The 20,582-nt window shown below is 43.1% G+C and overlaps 1 protein-coding gene across 3 annotated transcripts in view; it reads left to right on the top strand.

The window, feature by feature from the left end:
- The window catches only part of PALM3 (paralemmin 3), a 53,265-nt gene that overhangs the window by 19,874 nt on the left and 12,809 nt on the right, over nt 1-20,582 (top strand). For 2 of the 3 annotated variants that reach the window (XM_087710981.1, XM_087710982.1), the window contains exons 3-5: nt 9,695-9,775; nt 10,613-10,737; nt 14,918-15,020. In XM_087710981.1, the coding sequence (XP_087567107.1) occupies nt 9,695-9,775; nt 10,613-10,737; nt 14,918-15,020 (309 nt within the window). Of the gene's footprint in view, nt 1-9,694; nt 9,776-10,612; nt 10,738-14,917; nt 15,021-20,582 lie in introns of those variants that run through there. The other variant, XM_087710983.1, reaches the window with a different exon arrangement.

The following is a 20,582-nucleotide window of genomic DNA, read 5'->3' as shown; positions in this document are numbered from 1 at the left end:
ATTCTGGACCAACTGTAGTCTCTGAACACTCTTCAAGGGCAGCCCCATGTAGAGTGCGTTGCAGTAATAGAGCCTTGAGGTGACAATAATATTGCTACCGATGCTACTTTTTTTATTCATGTGAGGTGGTGCTTTCCTGAGTACAGAACAGCTGTCAGGCTTCCAAGTAACACCCCCAATGAAAGAAGACTCTGAGGCTTTGCGTTTCCTCAAAGTTCCATTTTATTAGAAATGACATATCGGCACATCTGGGAAAACTGGAATCTGAAAGCTTCCAGGTTTTCCCCATTCAAAAGAAAGTCCAAGCACCTTACCCAGCACCCGCATGTCCATCACATGGCCCAATCAGGCACCATCCCAACTGGAGATGCCTCCCAGTCACACCACTCCAGGTGCAGGGCAAGACGTCCTTGACTCTCTGAGAAAGGAATGTTATTTTGACTGTATCTCTCACGCTCCATATAATCCCCTCTCCCAATTTCCCACAGCATTAAATATGGCAGGCCTGGTGACCATAATGCAAAAGATGGCTTCCAGGCCTGACAACAGCATTTGCAAAGGGGACCCTACAGTTTCTAATTTAACACAGATAAAACAACAAAGAAGGATCTTTTTGGACAACAGAAAAGCAGAATGAAGGTGTTTCATTATAAGCAAGGGGAAGGAAACGGGATATATTCCCCCCCCCCCATCAAAATGACCTAGCAGGGAACTCTTTGAAGTTAAGAACCATTTTAATGGTTTTTTTGAGGGGTGCAATGATGCTGTCAGCACTCCTCCATTGAATAATTAGGAAAGAAAACCACGAGACTCCATTGATAGAAATCAAGTGTACTTTTACTAATTATAAATGATTAGAAGCGTAGCAAAGCGAAAGACTGATTATTTAGGTGTGAAAGCAAATGATATATAGAATAACCCATTCCCCTCCCCTTGGCATCCCAGCAGAGATGGGTTCCTACCAGTTCGCACCTATTCGGTAGAACCGGTTCGTCAAATCTATCGAACTGGTTAGAAAAGGTTCCACCAGTGGACCCGGAAAGCAGGCCACACCTACAGAAGAGGTTCCAAAAAATTTTGAAACCCACCACTGCTACAGACACAAACAGAGAGAGAGAGAGAGAAACAGACTGACACAGAGATAGAGAGAAAGAGAAAGAAAGGAAGAAAGAAAGAAAGAAAGAAAGAAAGAAAGAAAGAAAGAAAAAAGAAAGAGTGAGAGAGAGAGATGAAAGAAAAAAGAAAAAAGGGACAGAGAGACAAATGGAAAGAAAGAAAGAGAGAGAGAGAGAGAGAGAGAGAGAGAGAGAGAGAGAGAACACATGGCCGGCAAGCCACTCCCACAAAAGAGGCCACACCCACAGAGTAGGTTCCGAAAAATTTTGAAACCCACCACTGCATCCCAGTTACAGTCCAATCATAATTCTCCCAAGTGTCAGGTGTGGGATAACTTCGAAAGGCATCACTAAGATGGAATGTCGGTGCTGTTTGGCCTTGGCGGGAACCTCCTCCGCATGCGTAGTCCGACAGGCAGCTGAGCTCCAGAATCTTCCTCCAGCACAATTAGTAAACCCCTCCCAAATACCATGCCCTCCCTCCCCTGTTTCAATGGCAGCCGAAACAGCAGCAAAGCAGAGGCTGACAGATGCAAAATGGACACGAATAGATCACACACCCAGCCGCGTTTTGTAAAATGCATTGCGGCTTAATATATTTTACGAATTCATCAAATTCCGGATTGATCAGAAAACTATGATTAAGCAAACTATAGTACCATTTGTAGGCCTAGTTTCTGTCTTAGATTAAAAGGACGACAGTAACAGTGCAGCTGGGTTAATTTAAAGGCTACTGAAATTGTGCACTAACTACAATTCTCAATTCTCACTGTGCCAAGTGGCTGTTTACAAAGCTGAAGAAATTGAAGGCAACCATTATAATTCCTTCCCTTCATTAAAAATATTGCCTTGCTGGGGATGGAATTTCTGAGATTCTACTTCCGTGGGGAGAGGCAGAAGGGGTATTCCTCTTGAGAATAACGGATGCTCTCCAGACGATTTCATTAAATCTTATTTTTGCTGGGGAAAAGTTGCCAGACTCTGGCTGATTTGTCCGAGGAATGTCTAAAATAAATTGCAGGAATGTCCCAAGTAGAAGCGACCGAGGTGCCAGCTGTTCTCCACTTACAGTCTTTTGACTTTCTGCCCAGTGGCTTTGGGTTTGTGCTAAATATGGGCTCTTTGCCCTCCTCCATGGGAAACCTGGGGTAACCTGAGTCCTTTTCTTTGGCTTAGCCTCTCTTCAAACAAATGAATAATTCACCAGACAATAGCTTCAACCTGAACCCAACAGAAGGAGAGAGAACTTTGGAGCCTTGCCCAGATTTGGAGAGGCAGAGTTTGGGTTCCGGTTGTTTCCTGAGCTGCAGCCCAGCTACCGTTGTGTGGAGTCTCTCTCTCTCTCTCTCACACACACACACACTCACACACACACACACACCCTGATAATGAGCTTGACATGAATGCTGCATTCCGGAGAGTGTAGCAAATATGTATTGGTATTGGTATTGGTATTTTATTATTTGTATGCCACCCTTCTCCGGGAGGACTCAGGGCAGCGAACAATTCAAGGGAGGGAAAGGGGAACATAAAAAACAAAATACAAATAATAAAAGTAAACAACAGTCACACAACCATACATGTCGAGAGGGGAGGGGAACTCATCACCCCCAGGCCTGCCGGCAAAGCCAGGTTTTGACGGCTTTTCGGAAGGCCTGGAGAGAGGTGAGGGTTCGAATCCCTGCGGGGGAGTTCATTCCAGAGGGCCGGAGCTGCCACAGAGAAGGCCCTCCCCCGGGTAATAGCCAGGTGGCATTGGCTGGTAGACGGCACCCGGAGGAGGCCGACCCTGTGAGATCTAATGGGTCTGTGGGAGGTAATTGGCAGCAGGCGGTCTCTCAAGTACATATTTATTGCTAATATGAATTGTTTTAGTAAATGCTTCTATGCAGGGATCAAATCTGGGCTGATTTTCCAGATCTGGACAGAGCCGAGTGCAGAGGGCAGAAAAGAGGCTGTGAAAACAGCCTGTGCACTTTGGAGACACACCGGAACCAAGAGTGTGCAATCAGTAACAGACACATCAATGGCCATATGTCTGCAGCAAGGTGTCTGGTACCCACGCAGACTTCATAAGCAGCTAGTACTCTTTTGCACACAGAGAGCAGAGGCACCAGAAGGTACGTGCCCAAATAGAAAATTTCCTGGTACTCACTGGCACCAATTAAACCAAAGCCAACACCAGTTTTTATTTTCATTTATCCAACACCGATGCAGGTAAGAATCCCGTTTCACCTCTTAGCAAGAAGGGCAGACCAAGGCAAACTAAACACACCACCTCTTTTCTGCATATTTAGTTTTAGTTTAGTTTATTAACATTTGTATGCCGCCCACTCCCTCGGGACTCTGGGCGGCTTACAGGCAAGACAAAAGAAACATATATAAAAAAATTAAAATAAGGATACAATTATTAAAATTTCACACCATCCATACTGCTAGAGTGGGGCTGGATGCTGATCAACAGCCCCAGGCCTGCCGGAACAGCCAGGTCTTCGTGGCTTTACGGAAGGCCGGAAGAGTGGTAAGGGTCCAGATCTCTACGGGTAGATCATTCCATAGGGCCGGAGCAGCTACAGAGAAGGCCCTCCCCCGGGGAGCCGCCAGCCGGCATTGTCCGGTCGACGGCACCCGGAGGAGGCCCAATCTGTGCGATCTTATTGGTCGTTGGGAGGTAAATGGCAGGAGGCGGTCTCTCATATGTGATGAGGATCATAGACAAGTCTCCTCCTGATCAAGTTCTTATTAAAAGAGCGTTTTCTCAGTGACCTGGTGCAATTTTGAGAAGCCCTGTCGGCTTGTTCATTGGGAATCAGATCTGTCTGTTTTCTGCTCTCCAAATCCAATGCGGCAGGCAGGCGTTTTATTTTCCTTCTTATCCAAAGCGGGGATTTCTGTATACCCACAGTTCAGTGGTGAGATTCAAATAATTTACCAACCAGTTCTCTGCCTTAATGACCAGCTGGGTAGGCGGGGCTTGGTGGTCATGTGCTCATGTGGGCGTGGCCAACTCAATGTCACTCAGGTCGATGGGCGCTTCGTCTTAGTTGTTACAATGGTAATAAGGGTTAACCGGAGAGGCAGTCCCATCTGCCAGTCAATGCCGACTGGCGACTACACGGAGGAGAGCCTTTTCTGTTGCTGCTCCGACCCTGTGGAACGAGCTCCCCATGGAGATCCGTACCCTCACCACTATCCAGACCTTCCGCGCAGCCCTCAAGATCTGGCTCTCCCAGCAGGCCTGGGGATAGGCTTCCAATTACCCGCCCGAGTGTTTGATTGCTGAATGAAAGTTGTGTTTTATTATTTTTTCTTTGTTCACATATTGTTTTGTTTTTGACCTTGCACCCCCTTCCCCTGTGGTTGTAAGCCGCCCTGAGTCCCCTCGGGGAAAAGGGCGGCATATAAATCCCAATAAACCTTCAAACCTTCAAACCTTCAGTTTCTGTAAGCAGGGCAATAAAGATTAAGCTAGAAACAATACTAGAATGTTTCCTTCCTGCCTTCCTTACAGGATTAGCCTTGTAAAGTGGGAAAAAACAAAAGGAGATTTCTTCCATTCCATTTCCATTTCTATATTAGACTTGTATGCTGCCCTATTCCCCGGAGGGACTCAGGGCGGCGAACAGACACATGGGGAAGGGGACAATACAAAAACGAACGAAACAAGACAGGATACAAAGACAGATTAAAAACTACACAACAATCAGCAATTCGAGTGGGGCTGGGAACTCATCAGCCCCAGGCCTGACAACCGGTTCTCCGAACTCCTTAGAAAGTTACCAACCGGTTCTCCCGAATAGGTGCGAACCGGCTGAATCCCACCACTGCCACAGTTCCACATTAAATCTATGGCATTAGGTAATTGATCTCAGGTAGCAAAAGGGGGAGGATCCTTCATTTCCTAGAAAGTCATTGCCACTGGGGGAAAAAGAGCACCATCCTCAATAGTTAGGTGCTCCAGACAGACACCCATCATATACAATACCCTTCGATCATAACTTGCAGTGAAATAACCATCTCCTCTTGACGGAGTCTCTCTTAACCACCTCCGACTCTTTGCTTCCTGTCATAGAATCGTTATTCCAACAATTAAAACAAAACTCCAGGAATGGTGCCTGCCTGCTTTCGCTTCCCTGTTCCTATGAATGGAGTGAATCACCAGGGAGTCTGATCTGTTTGAATAAAAGGAAGCTTTAACAGATTTCCAAAAATATATAGATCTACATGGATCAGTCCAAGTTGCAAAAGGTTCCAAAATATTATTAGCTTGTTGGCATTGTCTGAAAAAATAAAATATACATATTCAGACGTATAGGAGAAATATTTAGAAGCTACAAGTACAGTAATTCATGGTAAAGTTTCTTTTTTTTTTTGATGATAATTTTTTATTTATTTTAAACACATAAGCACATCAACAAAAACAAACGCATAACTTAAAAACAACATAGGAACAATAAGTTCCATCGTATATCATACAGCAGTTCCGAATCGGTTTCTTTGCAGTTAGTGTTTTCCCTTCTATACATTTCTATCTTGCGTTCATAATCTCCTTATTCATTATCCATTTTTATATACATTTCTTTATTTATTTATACTTAGCTACTTATGACCAAATATTATTTACCTATATTATGCTTTATATTTTTACTGTCATTTATTCTCTTACATACAGTTATAGGTATTCATTCACATAATTATTCTTTCTCTTTGCCATTCTTATATTATTATTATTATTATTATTATTATTATTATTATTATTCCATTTGGAAGGTTATAAGGTATAGTTTAAAATGCTTTGTTTACCATACTTTGCACCTGCTAAGACACCACCTTGTTTTCTCTTTCTTTTCTTTTCTCCCTCCCTTCCTTCTCTACTTCCTTCCTCGTCTCCATCCCCTTCTTCCTTCCCTTACCTCTTCCCTACTCCTACCCTTTTTCTTCTCCTTCCTACCTTCTCTCCTTCTTTCTTTCTCTTCCTCCCTCCTCTTCTTCTTTTTCTCTCCCCTCCACCCACCTTCCCTTACCTCTTTCTTCTTCCCTTATCATGGTGAAGTTTCTTATTGTTAACGGAGGTCACATAGAGTGCCTGACTCTTATTCAAAGTCTTCCTCTGTCATCTGAGCCTGAAACACACACCATTTTGTGTTAGCAGAAACTAAAATTTGAATTGTTTCTTGAGTCTTGCTTATGAAGTCTGGTTTCTATCACCCCTAAGTAGTGGCTGCTCCAGGATCTGAAAACATGGTAATCTATGTTTTTGTTTAAAGCCACGTATGGAATATGTATGTACGTATGTATGTATGGGACATGATGACTCCGTGGCTAAAATTCTGAGCTTATAGATTAGAAAGGTCGGCAGTTCGGCGGTTCGAATCCCTACTGCTGCGTAATGGAGTGAGCTCCCGTTACTTGTCCCAGCTTCTGCCAACCTAGCAGTTCGAAAGCACTTAAAAAAATGCAAGTAGAAAAATAGGAACCACCTTTGATGGGAAGGTAGCAGCGTTTTGTGCACCTTTGGCTGTTTAGTCATGCCAGCCACATGACCACGGAGACGTCTTCGGACAGCGCTGGCTCTTCGGCTTTGAAATGGAGATGAGCACTGCCCCCTAGAGTTGGGAATGACTAGCACATATATGCAAGGGGAACCTTTACCTTTATCTATATATGTATGTATGGAATATGGATATTAAAGATGTTCACTTTTAATTTGACTGTCTGGCCTTACGTGTGGCCCAAATATTGCCTTCGTTGGGAGAGCAGGAAAAGGATTTCTGGGTAGCTGCATCCTAGCCGTGAAATAGCCTTTCCAAGGATTCCCTCACTCCTAACTAGGTTAAAAAAATATTTCCCGTTACCTGGAAAAGTTGATCATCCAGTAGCTGTATGAAGATTCAGTACTTAACATGCGACATTACTTTGTCATTTTAAATTTTAATTCTGAACATTTTAAATATTTTGATTTATGTTACATTGTTTTTTTGCCGGTAGTTTCAAACTTGATATTGTTTTACTACCGATATTGTAAATCAGAATACTTATTTAGTTAAATGGTGTACAAATCCCTCATTACTAATTTCTTAAGTGCATAGAAGAAGAAGGAGGAGGAGGAGGAGAGGAGGAGGAGGAGGAGAGGAGGAGGAGGAGGAGAGGAGGAGGAGGAGGAGAAGAAGAAGAAGAAGAAAGAGCGTTTTACTACCAATATTGTAAATCAGAATACGTATTTAGTTAAATGGTGTATAAATCCCTCATTACTAATTTCTTAAGTAAGAAGAAGAAGAAGAAGAAGAAGAAGAAGAAGAAGAAGAAGAAGAAGAAGAAGGAGGAGGAGGAGGAGGAGGAGCGTTTTACTACCAATATTGTAAATCAGAATGTGCATTTAGTTAAATGGTGTACAAATCCCTCATTACTAATTTCTTAAGTGCATAGAAGAAGGAGGAGGAGGAGGAGAGGAGGAGGAAGAGGAGGAGAGGAGGAGAGGAGGAGGAGGAGAAGAAGAAGAAGAAGAAGGGGCGTTTTACTACCAATATTGTAAATCAGAATACGTATTTAGTTAAATGGTGTACAAATCCCTCATTACTAATTTCGTAAGTGCAAAGAAGAAGAAGAAGAAGAAGAAGAAGAAGAAGAAGAAGAAGAAGAAGAAGAAGAAGAAGAAGAAGGAGCGTTTTACTACCAATATTGTAAATCAGAATGTGCATTTAGTTAAATGGTGTACAAATCCCTCATTACTAATTTCTTAAGTGCATAGAAGAAGGAGGAGGAGGAGGAGAGGAGGAGGAAGAGGAGAGGAGGAGGAGGAGAGGAGGAGGAGGAGGAGGAGGAGGAGGAGGAGGAGGAGAAGAAGAAGAAGAAGAAGGGGCGTTTTACTACCAATATTGTAAATCAGAATGTGCATTTAGTTAAATGGTGTACAAATCCCTCATTACTAATTTCTTAAGTGCATAGAAGAAGGAGGAGGAGGAGGAGAGGAGGAGGAAGAGGAGAGGAGGAGGAGGAGAGGAGGAGGAGGAGGAGGAGGAGGAGGAGGAGGAGGAGGAGAAGAAGAAGAAGAAGAAGGGGCGTTTTACTACCAATATTGTAAATCAGAATACGTATTTAGTTAAATGGTGTACAAATCCCTCATTACTAATTTCGTAAGTGCAAAGAAGAAGAAGAAGAAGAAGAAGAAGAAGAAGAAGAAGAAGAAGAAGAAGAAGAAGAAGAAGAAGAAGAAGAAGAAGAAGAAGAAGAAGAAAGGGCGTTTTACTACCAATATTGTAAATCAGAATGTGCATTTAGTTAAATGGTGTACAAATCCCTCATTACTAATTTCTTAAGTGCATAGAAGAAGGAGGAGGAGGAGGAGAGGAGGAGGAAGAGGAGGAGAGGAGGAGAGGAGGAGGAGGAGAAGAAGAAGAAGAAGGGGCGTTTTACTACCAATATTGTAAATCAGAATACGTATTTAGTTAAATGGTGTACAAATCCCTCATTACTAATTTCGTAAGTGCAAAGAAGAAGAAGAAGAAGAAGAAGAAGAAGAAGAAGAAGAAGAAGAAGAAGAAGAAGAAGAAGAAGAAGAAGAAGAAGAAGAAGAAGAAAGGGCGTTTTACTACCAAAATTGTAAATCAGAATACGTATTTAGTTAAATGGTGTACAAATCCCTCATTACTAATTCCTTAAGTGCAAAGAAGAAGAAGAAGAAGAAGAAGAAGAAGAAGAAGAAGAAGAAGAAGAAGAAGAAGAAGAAGAAGAAGAAGAAGAAGAAGAAGAAGAAGAAGAAGAAGAAGAAAGGGCGTTTTAGTACCAATATTGTAAATCAGAATACGTATTTAGTTAAATGGTGTACAAATCCCTCATTACTAATTTCTTAAGTGCATAAAAGAAGAAGAAGAAGAAGAAGAAGAAGAAGAAGAAGAAGAAGAAGAAGAAGAAGAAGAAGAAGAAGAAGAAGAAGAAGAAGAAGAAGAAGAAAGGGCGACACTCAACAAGATCCTTCATAAGAAATCTATGCTAACACATTTGTTGGCATCAAAGCTGCTTCCTTTGCTTTCTATCCAAAGAGTCTCTCTCTCTGCTCCCAAGGCGTTTGGGGTTTCTGAGAAAGCGAAATCAAAGTTGCCGCTGGGAGGGCGAGGGGGTGCGGCACTCTCCCCCCCCCACCCGCTCCCCTTGATGCCTTTCACCGGGCAAGCGCTTCAGAGTTTTCCAGGGTGAGCGAATTGGGCGGCTGGGCGGTTTGGGAAGCCTGGCGAGAGCGGGACTCCCCAAACCAGCCGTGGGGGGGTGGTGGGTGGGAGGCAGAAGGAACCGACCCAGCGTTGCAGGCGGGACTACAGTCGAGCGCAGGAGAAGCCTCGTTTTAAGCCAGGCTGATTTCTGCTGGGGGGATTCATCCCCGGCGGCGTGATCGGCCCAGGCAAAAAACCAGCAGCCGGGTCCGCCGGTCGCCCACGTGGGTTCGATCCCGCCCTGCCTCCCTCCGCGCCGGGCCCTTTGTCCGCCCTTTTTGCAGGGCGGCTCCTGCCTCGCCTCGCCTCTCTCTCTCTCTCTCCGCCTCCCCTCCGCCCACCCACCCCTCTTTTTTTTTTGCTTTGCTGCAGGAGCGGCGGAGGCTGCAAGAGCGCATCTTAGCCACCCGGCGGGAACTGGAGGAAGAGAGACTGAGAGCCCAACGCCTCAAGGTACCAGCCGCGGAAAGGATACAGGAATGGATGGACCACCACCGAGAGGTGGAGATGGCTGCGCGGGGGGGGGGATCAGGAGCCGAAAGATGGGGGGGCGGGGCGGGGCGGCGGCGGCATGGAAGGGAGAAAGGAGATACTTGTAAGCTACAGCCGATCTCCCCCCCCTTCCCCTCCCCACTAACAAACTATGGGGAAGGAAGAGTCGGTGATGCACCCTGCTGTGGGTAATACCGACTCTTTGGGGGGCTGGGTCCTTATAGGCAATCCCAGAAGGCTGGTTGGATTTGCACGGTGTTCATTTTCGTTCTGATGCTTTGCCTTTGAGACAGTTTATTTGCTAGTCTTACATCCTATCTCTCCTCCAGGAGCTAGCTCCAGTTTCTCCCCAGAACAATCTTATATGTGTGTGGTTGGTGGGGAGAAAGAGAGAGAGAGAGAGAGAGGGAGGGAGGGAGGGAGGGAGGGAGGGAGAGAGAGAGAGAGAGAGAGAGAGAGAGAGAGAGAGAGAGAGAGAAAGGGAAAGAATAGTATGCATTATGGAGCTGAGTATCTGCACTGGTGGGTGTGTCCCACATCCGCTGTCAAGCAGTAGAGCTTCACATGAAATGTCATTCATATAGGACCACATATATGGGTGTGGCTGAACAAGCATAGGATAGTAGATACGTCTGTGTGTGTGTGTGTGTGTGTGTGTGTGTGTGTGTGTGTGTGTGTGTGTCCATATGCACGGGCTTCAGAACTGGAACTCGTTTGCCTGGATGAATTCCGTTGGCCCACGTGTGCGTCCAGTGTGTGTGAAGCAGACCCTCAATGCAATCTCTGTCTCTGCCTAAGAGGAAATCCCTGCGCGAACGCTGGTTGATGGAGGGAGCATCCATGCCTGCTGATGACAAGGATCACATGTCTTCTCTCTGGGAGGCAGAGTCTCGCGTCCAAGACTTAGAACAAGATCTGTCCAGGTGGGTGTGTCCTAAGTGATGGTGGGGGTGGGGGGGTGGGGGGGTGTAGTGCTTTGGGGAATACAGTAACTGGAAAGGATGACGCTTCTCAGAATCTCAGCCAGCCGAAGAAACCGCCGTTTCCTAAAGCAGAAGGAGAGTTTCAAGAGAAGGGTTGATGCAAAGAGAACCGGTCGTTGCTTTAAGGGGGTTTCCCTCCATCTGCAATACCTTCGGGAGGTGGCAACTCGGGAGAAGCCAGCCTCAGTTGCCGTTTAGATCGTCCTGTCTGTGGCTTTTCTTCCACAGCTGTCTCCGGGTCTCCTCCCCTCTCAGCAAACGGTTCCACCACAAAACCGCGGTAGACAAAAGCGCTGTCGACGAAAGCGCATATGTGATGTCATCACAGCGCGACGAAAAAGATCGAAAAATGTAAAAATAAAGCGAAAACCTTACCCTAACCCCCCCAAACCTAACCCTAAACCTAACCCTAAACCTAACCCTTAACCTAACCCTAAACCTAACCCTAAACCTAACCCTTAACCTAACGAAAAACCTAACGCTAACCCTTAACCTAACGCTAAACGTAACGCTAACGCTCTAAACCTAACCCTAACCCTTACCTTTATGTGAATCGGCTTGCTGTAATTTAATTTTTATTTCAATTTTTCGATCTTTTTCGTCGCGCTGTGATGACGTCACATACGCGCTTTCGTCGACCGCGCTTTTGTGGAACGCGGTTTTGACGGGTCACGCAGCAAACAGCTGCCTTTACTTTTCCAGTACCCTCGATGCTTCCTATCCAACATTTGTAATTTTTTTGTAATTTTAATAGATTTGTATGCCGCCCAATCCCGAAGGACTCCGGGCGGGCTTACATAAAAGCAATTTAAAAAATATTTAAAAAGAATTAAAACACAGAACAGTACAACTTAAAAACAGAAAGACACAACATGCACTCAGTTATAATGGGACTGAAGCTCAATCAGAGATCAACAGCCCCAGGCCTGCCGGAACAGCCAGGTCTTAACGGACTTACAGAAGGCCAGGAGAATGGGGAGGGTCTGGATCTCAGGGGGTAGATCGTTCCAAAGGGCCGGGGCAGCAACAGAGAAGGCTCTCCCCCGAGGAGCCGCCAGACGGTACCCGGAGAAGGCCCGCCCTGTACGATCTTATTGGACGCTGGGAGGTGTGTTGCAGGAGGCGGTCACGGAGATATCCAGGTCCTAGGCCATGTAGGGCTTTATAGGTAATAACCAGCACCTTGAAGCGTGTCCGGAGACTGATGGGAAGCCAGTGCAGCTCACGGAGGATAGGTGTAACACGGGTGTACCTAGGTACACCCAGTATCGCTCTCGCGGCTGCATTCTGGACCAATTGTAGTCTCCGAACACTCTTCAGGGGCAGCCCCATGTAGAGCGCGTTGCAGTAGTCGAGCCTTGACTCCAGCCACCCACCACCCTTCTTGTTTCCTGAATTTCCTCCCCAGTTCGTGAAGAATTTCCCACAATCCCCAGTGTCAGAATCATATGAGTAGCTCCTTTTGGGAGCTCAGAAGAAGCATCTTAGAAATAGGCACACTTTGATTTCTCTGCATTTGCTGTTTTACCTTAACTCAGTGTTTCTCAACCTTGGCGACTTGAAGTCCTGTAGACTTCAACTCCCAGAATCCCCCAGCCAGCACAGCTGTGCTGGCTGGGGGATTCTGGGAGTTGAAGTCCAGAGGACTTCAAGTCGCCAAGGTTGAGAAACACTGCCTTAACTGATATCTTCGGTACTTGCCAGCCTAATGAAGAGCTGTAAAAAGAAGTTAAAACCTGGCCCACTTTTCTCTGTAATAAATGTCCTGCCCAGTTTTTGAATTTGGGATGCTTTTCTTCCTGAAGCATAAATGACTGGATGGACCTCATCATCTTCTCCTGGCTTCATTAATTGACTGAACTTGTTTCCATTTCATTCCCCTCCCACTTTTGTTTCTCTGCATCACATTTTCAAGCTTAAACCACCCTGGGCTGAGATTTTACTTCTGGTGTTGGTTTATAAATAAAGACCCACATTTCCAGTCATTTGTGATTCTGGATAGAGCTGCAAATAGGGACTGATGATGGCATAGAGGTTCTCTGGGGACATCAGGGAGAACTGCTTAGCTGGGACTTGGTGTCTTCCTCCTCCTCCTCCTTTCCGGAAGAGCCTAAAAACAAAACTGAACTAAAAGTGTGTATGGAGTGGGAGGTACCAAACACACAAGAAATTTAAAACCGCTATCTGGCCTCAGGGAACTGGAGAGAAGGAGGATGGAAATGCTCAAATGAGTGATGATTCAGCAGCCCTCCTGAGACAATGCAAAGATAACCCCCCAAGCATCCATGGCTGACCTGAAAAAGCTAAGCAGCATTGATTCTTGTTAATATTTGGATGGGAGACCACCAGGTAATGCCAAGAGTGGACTAGATTAGACTAGACTAGATTAGGAAGTTGGAAAACCATCTTGGAAGAAATCCACTTCTGGGCCGTTGCCAAGAAAACTGCATGGCTGAATCACAAAGATACTGGAACCATATAACTCCTACCTTTTGAGTAGGTGTGGGGTGGGAAGCCATAAGGGAACATACATAAATCCCATTGTAAATGTAGCAGTTATATGCACACCCCTTAAAAAGCTACTCAACAATTTCCCAAGAAAGTAAGTAGTATTCAACTCACAGTATAAAGGACAGCTGGGTGAATTGTTTCTCAAAGGGAAAGGGACTTGAAATCTATTTAACCAATGAGACACATTTATTTTAACATTTTCCCCCCTCTATGTAGCCAAGAAGCTTTCCAGTGGAGATTACAAATAGAATAAGAGTATAAAATAAAAACAAAAATACCGAATCAATAAATAATAATGAATTGAGTAGTCATCTATATTGAAGTAATAAATTACATCCACTCCGTAGCTGTCTCAGCAGCTTGCAGATGTTTGTGTCAAAAGCCATCTTGTTTAGTACTACAACTTTTAATATTCTATATGGTGATGAATGTCTGGGCTTCTAGATCTGGGAATTCCGAGTTCAGTAACATCTAAAGGGCCACATGTTTCTCCAGGCTCTTCTATTCTACAGCTAGAATCTCCTCTCTAAAAATTCACGTGGTTGAGGTTTGCCGATCAAATCTTTCTTTCCCTTCGTGGAGAAAGGCAAATTATAAGAAATTGATCCTTCTGGCTTCCTCACAATGTCAAGCTTACTGTTGTCTGTTTTTCAGAAGCCATCTTAAATACCTGTTCTAATTTGGCTCAAATGTATTTTAGGAACACATCAAAAACAGGCATTGAGTTGAACATTTATAGTAATCTGCTCGCGTGGCATGACAAAACCGCGCTCGACTAAAGCGCGCCCGATTAAACCGCGTCGCTGACGTCATCAACAGGGCGACAACAGCCAGCGCGGAGAAAGAAGGGCGCTTTAAATAGAGCTTTGAAAGGAAGCCGATTCAAGTTAAGGTAAGGGTTAGGTTTAGGGTCAGCTTTAGGGTTAGGTTAAGGGTTAAGGTTAGGATTAGGGTTAGGTTAAGGGTTAGGGTTAGGTTTAGCGTTAGGTTAAGGGTTAGGGTTAGGTTTAGGGTTAAGTTAAGGGTTAGGTTTAGGGTTAGGTTTAGGATTAGGTTTAGGGGGATTAGGTTTAGGGGTTAATTTTAGGTTTAGCGTTTACAGCGTGCTTTTTTCTCTGCGCTGTTGTCGCGCTGTGATGACGTCAGCTACACGGTTTCGTCGAGCGCCCTTTAGTCGAACACGGTTTTGTGGTGGAACCATCTGCTCTAGATGATCTCAAAGCACGTATACTGCCCAAGTCCATGAATTTCCTGCTAAAAGAGTCTTCTCTTCGCTAACAGGAATGGAGAAAGGTATGCCCTTTAGATGCTGTTGAATTCACTTCCCAATGGTCTTACAGTCTGGGAATGCTGGGTATGTAAGGAGTATCCACAACAGTTTTCTCAACTTTGGCAAATTTGAGGTTAGTGCAGTTGCCACAGTTCCCCCAGGCAGTATATGTATATGCTGGCTGGAAAATTCTGGGAATTGAAGTTCACACGTCTTAAAACTTGCCAAGGTTGAGAAATCCCAATCTAGAGAATCCCAGGTTCTCCATCTTTGATGGAGAACTTGGATCTCAGTATGGTGTGAGTTTTCTCTAATACCTCATTCTTTCTTTCTCTGAAGTCTTCAGTCTCAAATGCAGGACCTAGATAATATGGATCTTCCCCAAGGACAGCAGCAACAGCAGCCTTTGAAGGATGTGAAGCAATTGGATGGCATTGTGAAGGTACTTATAATTAATTTGCATGCTGCCACATTTTGCAGCTTCACAGCGGCGTATGACAAAAGAGAAACAGAGTTAAACATCCCTGGTGAAAGATGCAATACATTTTAATAACTCAAACAAAAAGACAAGTTAAACAGCTGACTAATAAAGCAACTTTCCAGATGGCATACAGTATTCCCTAAAGATTCTCTGGAAGTGTAATCACTATCTTCAGAAGGCCATTCTCTCTCCTCTCTCTCTCTCTCTCTTTTGATATAAACCTATGGCGTCATCAATCCTTTTTTATTAGTTTATAACATAAAATAAAAACATACAAAAGCAAATAGTAGGAGAAATGGGGGAGGGAAAAGGAAAGACGAAGTGTAGAAAAGAAGTGAAAAAGAAAGAAAAAGCATTGACTTCCAAGTCTTTTTGTGCAGTAGAATAAGAAATAACATTGAAACTCAGAAGCGGAAATACACCAATGAGAGGAGGAGTGGGAAACAGAAGGGAGAAGAAAGATGGGAAGACAGGGATAGGAGAGAGGGTAAGGGGGGAAGATGAGGAGGATAAGAAGGAGTGGAATGAAGAGAGAGGAGAAGGAGAAAGGAAGAAGTAGAGTAGGAAAGGATGATGGAGGGAAGAAAGGAGGTAGGAGAGAGGCAGAAGAAAGAGGTGCATGGAGAGCAGAAGAGCCAATAATGGGTTTTTATCTTTTTGGATTATCTTTTCTTTAAAACTAGGATATGTTAAGTATATTGATATGGAAGCGGAAATACACCAATGAGAGGAAGAGTGGGAAACAGAAGGGAGAAGAAAGATGGAAGAGAGGGATAGGAGAGAGGGTAAGGGGGGAAGATGAGGAGGATAAGAAGGAGTGGAATGAAGAGAGAGGAGAAGGAGAAAGGAAGGGGAAGAAGAGTAGAAAAGGATGATGGAGGGAAGAAAGGAGGTAGGAGAGAGGTAGAAGAAAGAGGTGCATGGAGAGCAGAAGAGCTAATAATGGGTTTTTATCTTTCTGGGCGTTGACGACAAGAGGAACTGATGTAATTACTACTTAATACAATAGGATATTGGCTATGTAATAGTATACATGTGATTGTATGTCATGAAAATGGAAAATAAAAAAGAATATTTTTTAAAAAAAGAAATAACATTGAAACCCAGCTTTTTACTTTGACATAATGGTATAAACTAGCCATTTCTATAACAACAGATCTATCTAATCAGTAAACCCATAAATCAAAGTTTCGGGGTTTTTTGCACTTCAAGCACAAAGTCCAGAAGCAATTTCCAAGTAGAAACAAAAGTCCTTGTGTGTTTTTTTCTTTTATCAAAGCAGTCAATTTAACCATCTGTTTTAACCCCATTAGCTTTTGCAACCATTTATCCATTGTAGGGATTAAAGTGGGTTCTTCCATTTTGGTCCATAAAGTAATCCTGCTACCGTCAACATATATAACATCAAAGTTTCAAATATTTTTCCAAGTCTTTTTCTATTAAACCCAAGGAAAAAAATTCTGGTTTTATCTTTATATTCACTTTGAGAACCTTCTGTATTAGAATATGAATCCTGCTCCAATATTTCCTCACTTTATCACATGTCAACCATAAATGATAAGAAGTCCCTTTACATTTGCATTTCCAACATTCATTTGAAATTCCTTTATACAGTACATTCTTTATAACTTATCAACGATGCATCATCATCTTATAAAAAAATTCTTTTAAATTGTAATGTAATGCAAATTTTAAACCTTTTGTCCACATATTCTTCCATTGTTCAAGCTTTACATTGTATCCAAAGTTCCTTGGCCACTGAATCATACAATGCTTTACAAATTCACTTTCCAAATTCAAATTCAATAACATTTTGTAGCCCTTAGCAATAATATGTTCATCAGTACCACACAGTAGGATTTCCAATTCATTGTTAACAGAATCAAACTCACAGTTCTTTTTGTCTAATTTAAATCTTTCAGTTGCAGACTTGAAAACCACGTCCTTCTGATTCTAGCTCTTTCATAGACTTGATCACAAAAATTATTATTAAGTTATTATTTTACCATAAGTCTACCAGTACAGTTTTGCCACCATTTCTTTTCTAAAAAAAGCTTTCTGGGGAGACACCCAGAGAGATATCTTCATAGAAAACCTTATTTTATATTTGTTCCAAACTCTTAGAATGGCACATCTAGCAAAGTGATTGTTAAAATCAACATTTACTTTGACCTTGTCATACCATATATAACTATACCATCCAAGTCTTAATCCATGACTTTCTACACCAAGTAACCACTTATTCTGGAGGTTCACCTATTCCTTTAGCCAGACCAAATAAAAAGCATTGAAATACAGTTTCAAATCTGGTAAACCTAACCCCCTTCTTTCCTTAACATCTTGCACTAGTTTATATGTAATTCTTGTTTTTTCCTCTTGCCATATGCCAAACTTCGAAATACCCGTCTGCCATTCTTTAAAGGGAGTATTGGTTGCAAGTATTTGGCAAGGCCATTCTCAAGGAGCCAGCTTGGCTTCTAATGGGAGTCTGTTCCAGTGAATAAGCATCAATTATTATCAGTTATAAGATTCATAAATAGTGTTTTCTGGCTTTAGTCTCCATCACCTCATGAAACTGAAGTTCTCTGAAGAGATTGGCCAATTCTTCTTGAAGTGGGAGATTCTGACAATTCCTAGAACCTATAAGTCAAAACTAGCATGTTGAATTGCCTCTGGAAACTTTTGCTAATTAGCGCAAGGCCTAGAAGATAATTGCAACGTGGCAACAGTGGTTCACCCACAAAACCGTGCTCGACTAAACCACGTCGCTGACGTCATCAACAGGGCGACAACAGCGCGGAGACAGAAGCACGCTGTAAACCCTAAACCTAAAATTAACACCTAAACCTAACCCCCCTAAACCTAATCCTAAACCTAACCCTAAACCTAACCCTTAACCTAACCTAAACCTAAACCTAACCCTTAACCTAACCCTAAACCTAACCCAAACCTAACCCTAACCCTAACCCTAACCCTTAACCTAACCCTAAACTTAACCCTTACCTTAAGTTGAATCAGCTTGCTTTCAAAGCGCTATTTAAAGCGCCCTTCTTTCTCCGCGCTGGCTGTTGTCGCCCTGTTGATGACGTCAGCGACGCGGTTTAATCGGGCGCGGTTTAGTCGAGCGCGGTCTTGACGGGTCACGGGCAACAGCAGCTAGTACGAGTGGAACATTGTAAATATCTAATCATACAGTTGTGGCTTGTGTCACTATAGATATAAGCAGATTAAGAGTCTTCCTTTGCAGCCTCAAAAGATTTACAAGCTTTTGATGTTGACCTTCCAGAAGCTGTTGTCCAGTAGAAAGTTTTAATTCATGTTAGAAGTCATTGTAGCCAAAAAAAAAATAAAGCTGCCTTTGAAATAAAGATTCATCCAACTCCTGGTGACTAATATGGCTACATCAGTACAGTTGTCTTAATAGAGATGCCAAAATCATTTGGCATATCTTTTTCTTCCATGTGCTGTTTTCTTATGACGATTCTCAATCTTGCATTTTCCTGATTTTTCCCCTTCCAAGGGCTAAGAGGGGTTGAGCGTGTTTTGCTTTCTATATTATTAGATAAATGTATCTCATTTCACTGTTGTTATGCTCCCTTTTAAAAATCTTATTTGAAGCTTTTGATTGCACTGTTCGGCTCAAGAGGACTCTCCATTCTTCTGCCATTCCCAAAAAGGGTATCAGAAGCAAGGTATTCACTAGGGAAAAAAAACTAGACAGACAAGCTTTGAAATTAGACTATGGTTTTTATCTTTGGGAAGCAGCAATCCATGCTGATGGTGAAGTTTTTCTAGTGGAAATAGGCCTCCGCAGGAGCATTTGAACAAAATGTTCTATCACATTTTTCATGAATAATAAGCCAAGATTATGCAGAATTCCAATTTACAGTTTTGTATGAATCAGGGGTGGGTTCCTGCCAGTTCTAACCTCTTCTATAGAAGAGGTTCCACAAATCCACAGTGCCGTTTAGAACCGGTTCCAGCTCCCTCCCTCCCCCCGCCCGTCCACACATCATCAAGATGAAGAGAGAGAGGAGGAATTCTGGGAGTTGAAGTCCACAAGTCTTAAAGCTGCCAAGTTTGAACACCCCTGGGGTTTTTTTTTCTAAAGGGTTAGGGGCGCAAGGGTCTTGTAACTTGACAGCTTTAAGACTTGCGTGCTTCAAATGCCAGAGTTTCTGAGCCAACATTTTGGTTGCTAAGCAAGAGCGTTGTTAAGTGAGTTTCACCACATTTTACAAGTTGGCCACACCCACCCAGTCACATGGCTTCCAAGCCACTCCTACTCAGTCACATGACTGGCAAGCCACTCCCACAAAGCAGGCCACACCCACAGAAGAGGTTCTAAAAAATTTTGAAACCCACCACTGGTATGTAACATCGTGTTACAGCTAGAATATGCTAAGACAAAATTAAATTATCTGTATTTGCACAATCATTTCCAGACTGGGGACAACATCTGAATTTTAAGTACTGTGCCAGGAGCTATATTTTGAAAAGCGAAAACTATTTTTGATTTGATTTAATTTAAGCTTTGAATTTAATTAATATAATTTCACCCTCCGTTATGTTAAAAAAAATCATGCAATAAACAGTTTTACTTTTAGTATATTTTATTTTCATTTTCATAGACTCACATGTATACACCATACAGTATTAAACAATAATTGCATCAATTCCTCTTGTCAACAATGCCCCAGAAAATAAAAGCCCAATATACCTCTTCCATTCTCCATACACCTCTTTCTTCCACCACCCTCCTACTTTCTGTCTTCCCTCCATCATCCCCCTCTACCCTACTTCCCCTCGCCCTCTACCACTCCTCTCTCCCGATCCGCTCCCCCCCTCCCTTTTCACCTTCCCCCCCACCCTCTCTCCCTTCCCTCTCTACCCTTCTTTCCTACTCCTCCTCCCCTTGGTGCATTTCCACTATATGTTAATGTACTTGGCTTATCCTATTTTTAAAGAAAAATTAAAGAAAAACAGTATACATGTGAAGTCACATTGCATTGAGATCTAACACATCGTGTCTAGCCTAATATATATCCCTTCCTCCCGACCCCCGACCCCCCACCTCCTCTCCCCCCCCCCGACTTCCCAGAACCCGTACACGGTATAGATTTTTAACAAACACAGTCTAAAATCTATTGAGAAAAAAGAAATAAAGAAATTAATAACATCTCTACATTGATCTTAGCTTCTTTTTGCTAAGCTAACTTTAAACCATTTAAATCATTCCTGATCTTAAGCATAGGCTAACTGGAATTTCTTGGTCCCGTATTTATTTTGTATATAGTCAATCCATTTTTTCCAGTCTCGTTTATATCTCTCATTTGAGTGATCTTTAAGATATGCCGATATTTTAGCCATCTCGGCTAAATTTGTGACTTTTAATGTCCATTCTTAAATAGTAGGCAAGTCTTCCTTCTTCCAGTATTGCGCCACCAACAGTCTTGCTGCCATTATTAGGTGCAGGATCAAGTTAGTCTCTACCGCTGTAAAGTCAGTACTTATACCTAGCAA

Source organism: Thamnophis sirtalis, unplaced genomic scaffold (genome assembly GCF_051295495.1).
Source record: "Thamnophis sirtalis isolate CommonGarterSnake01/CBP01778 unplaced genomic scaffold, rThaSir2_p1.2 scaffold_3, whole genome shotgun sequence".
In the NCBI taxonomy this organism is placed as follows: domain Eukaryota; kingdom Metazoa; phylum Chordata; class Lepidosauria; order Squamata; family Natricidae; genus Thamnophis; species Thamnophis sirtalis.
Note: the sequence above shows the minus strand (reverse complement) of the source record. Positions and strands in the feature narration are given on the sequence as shown.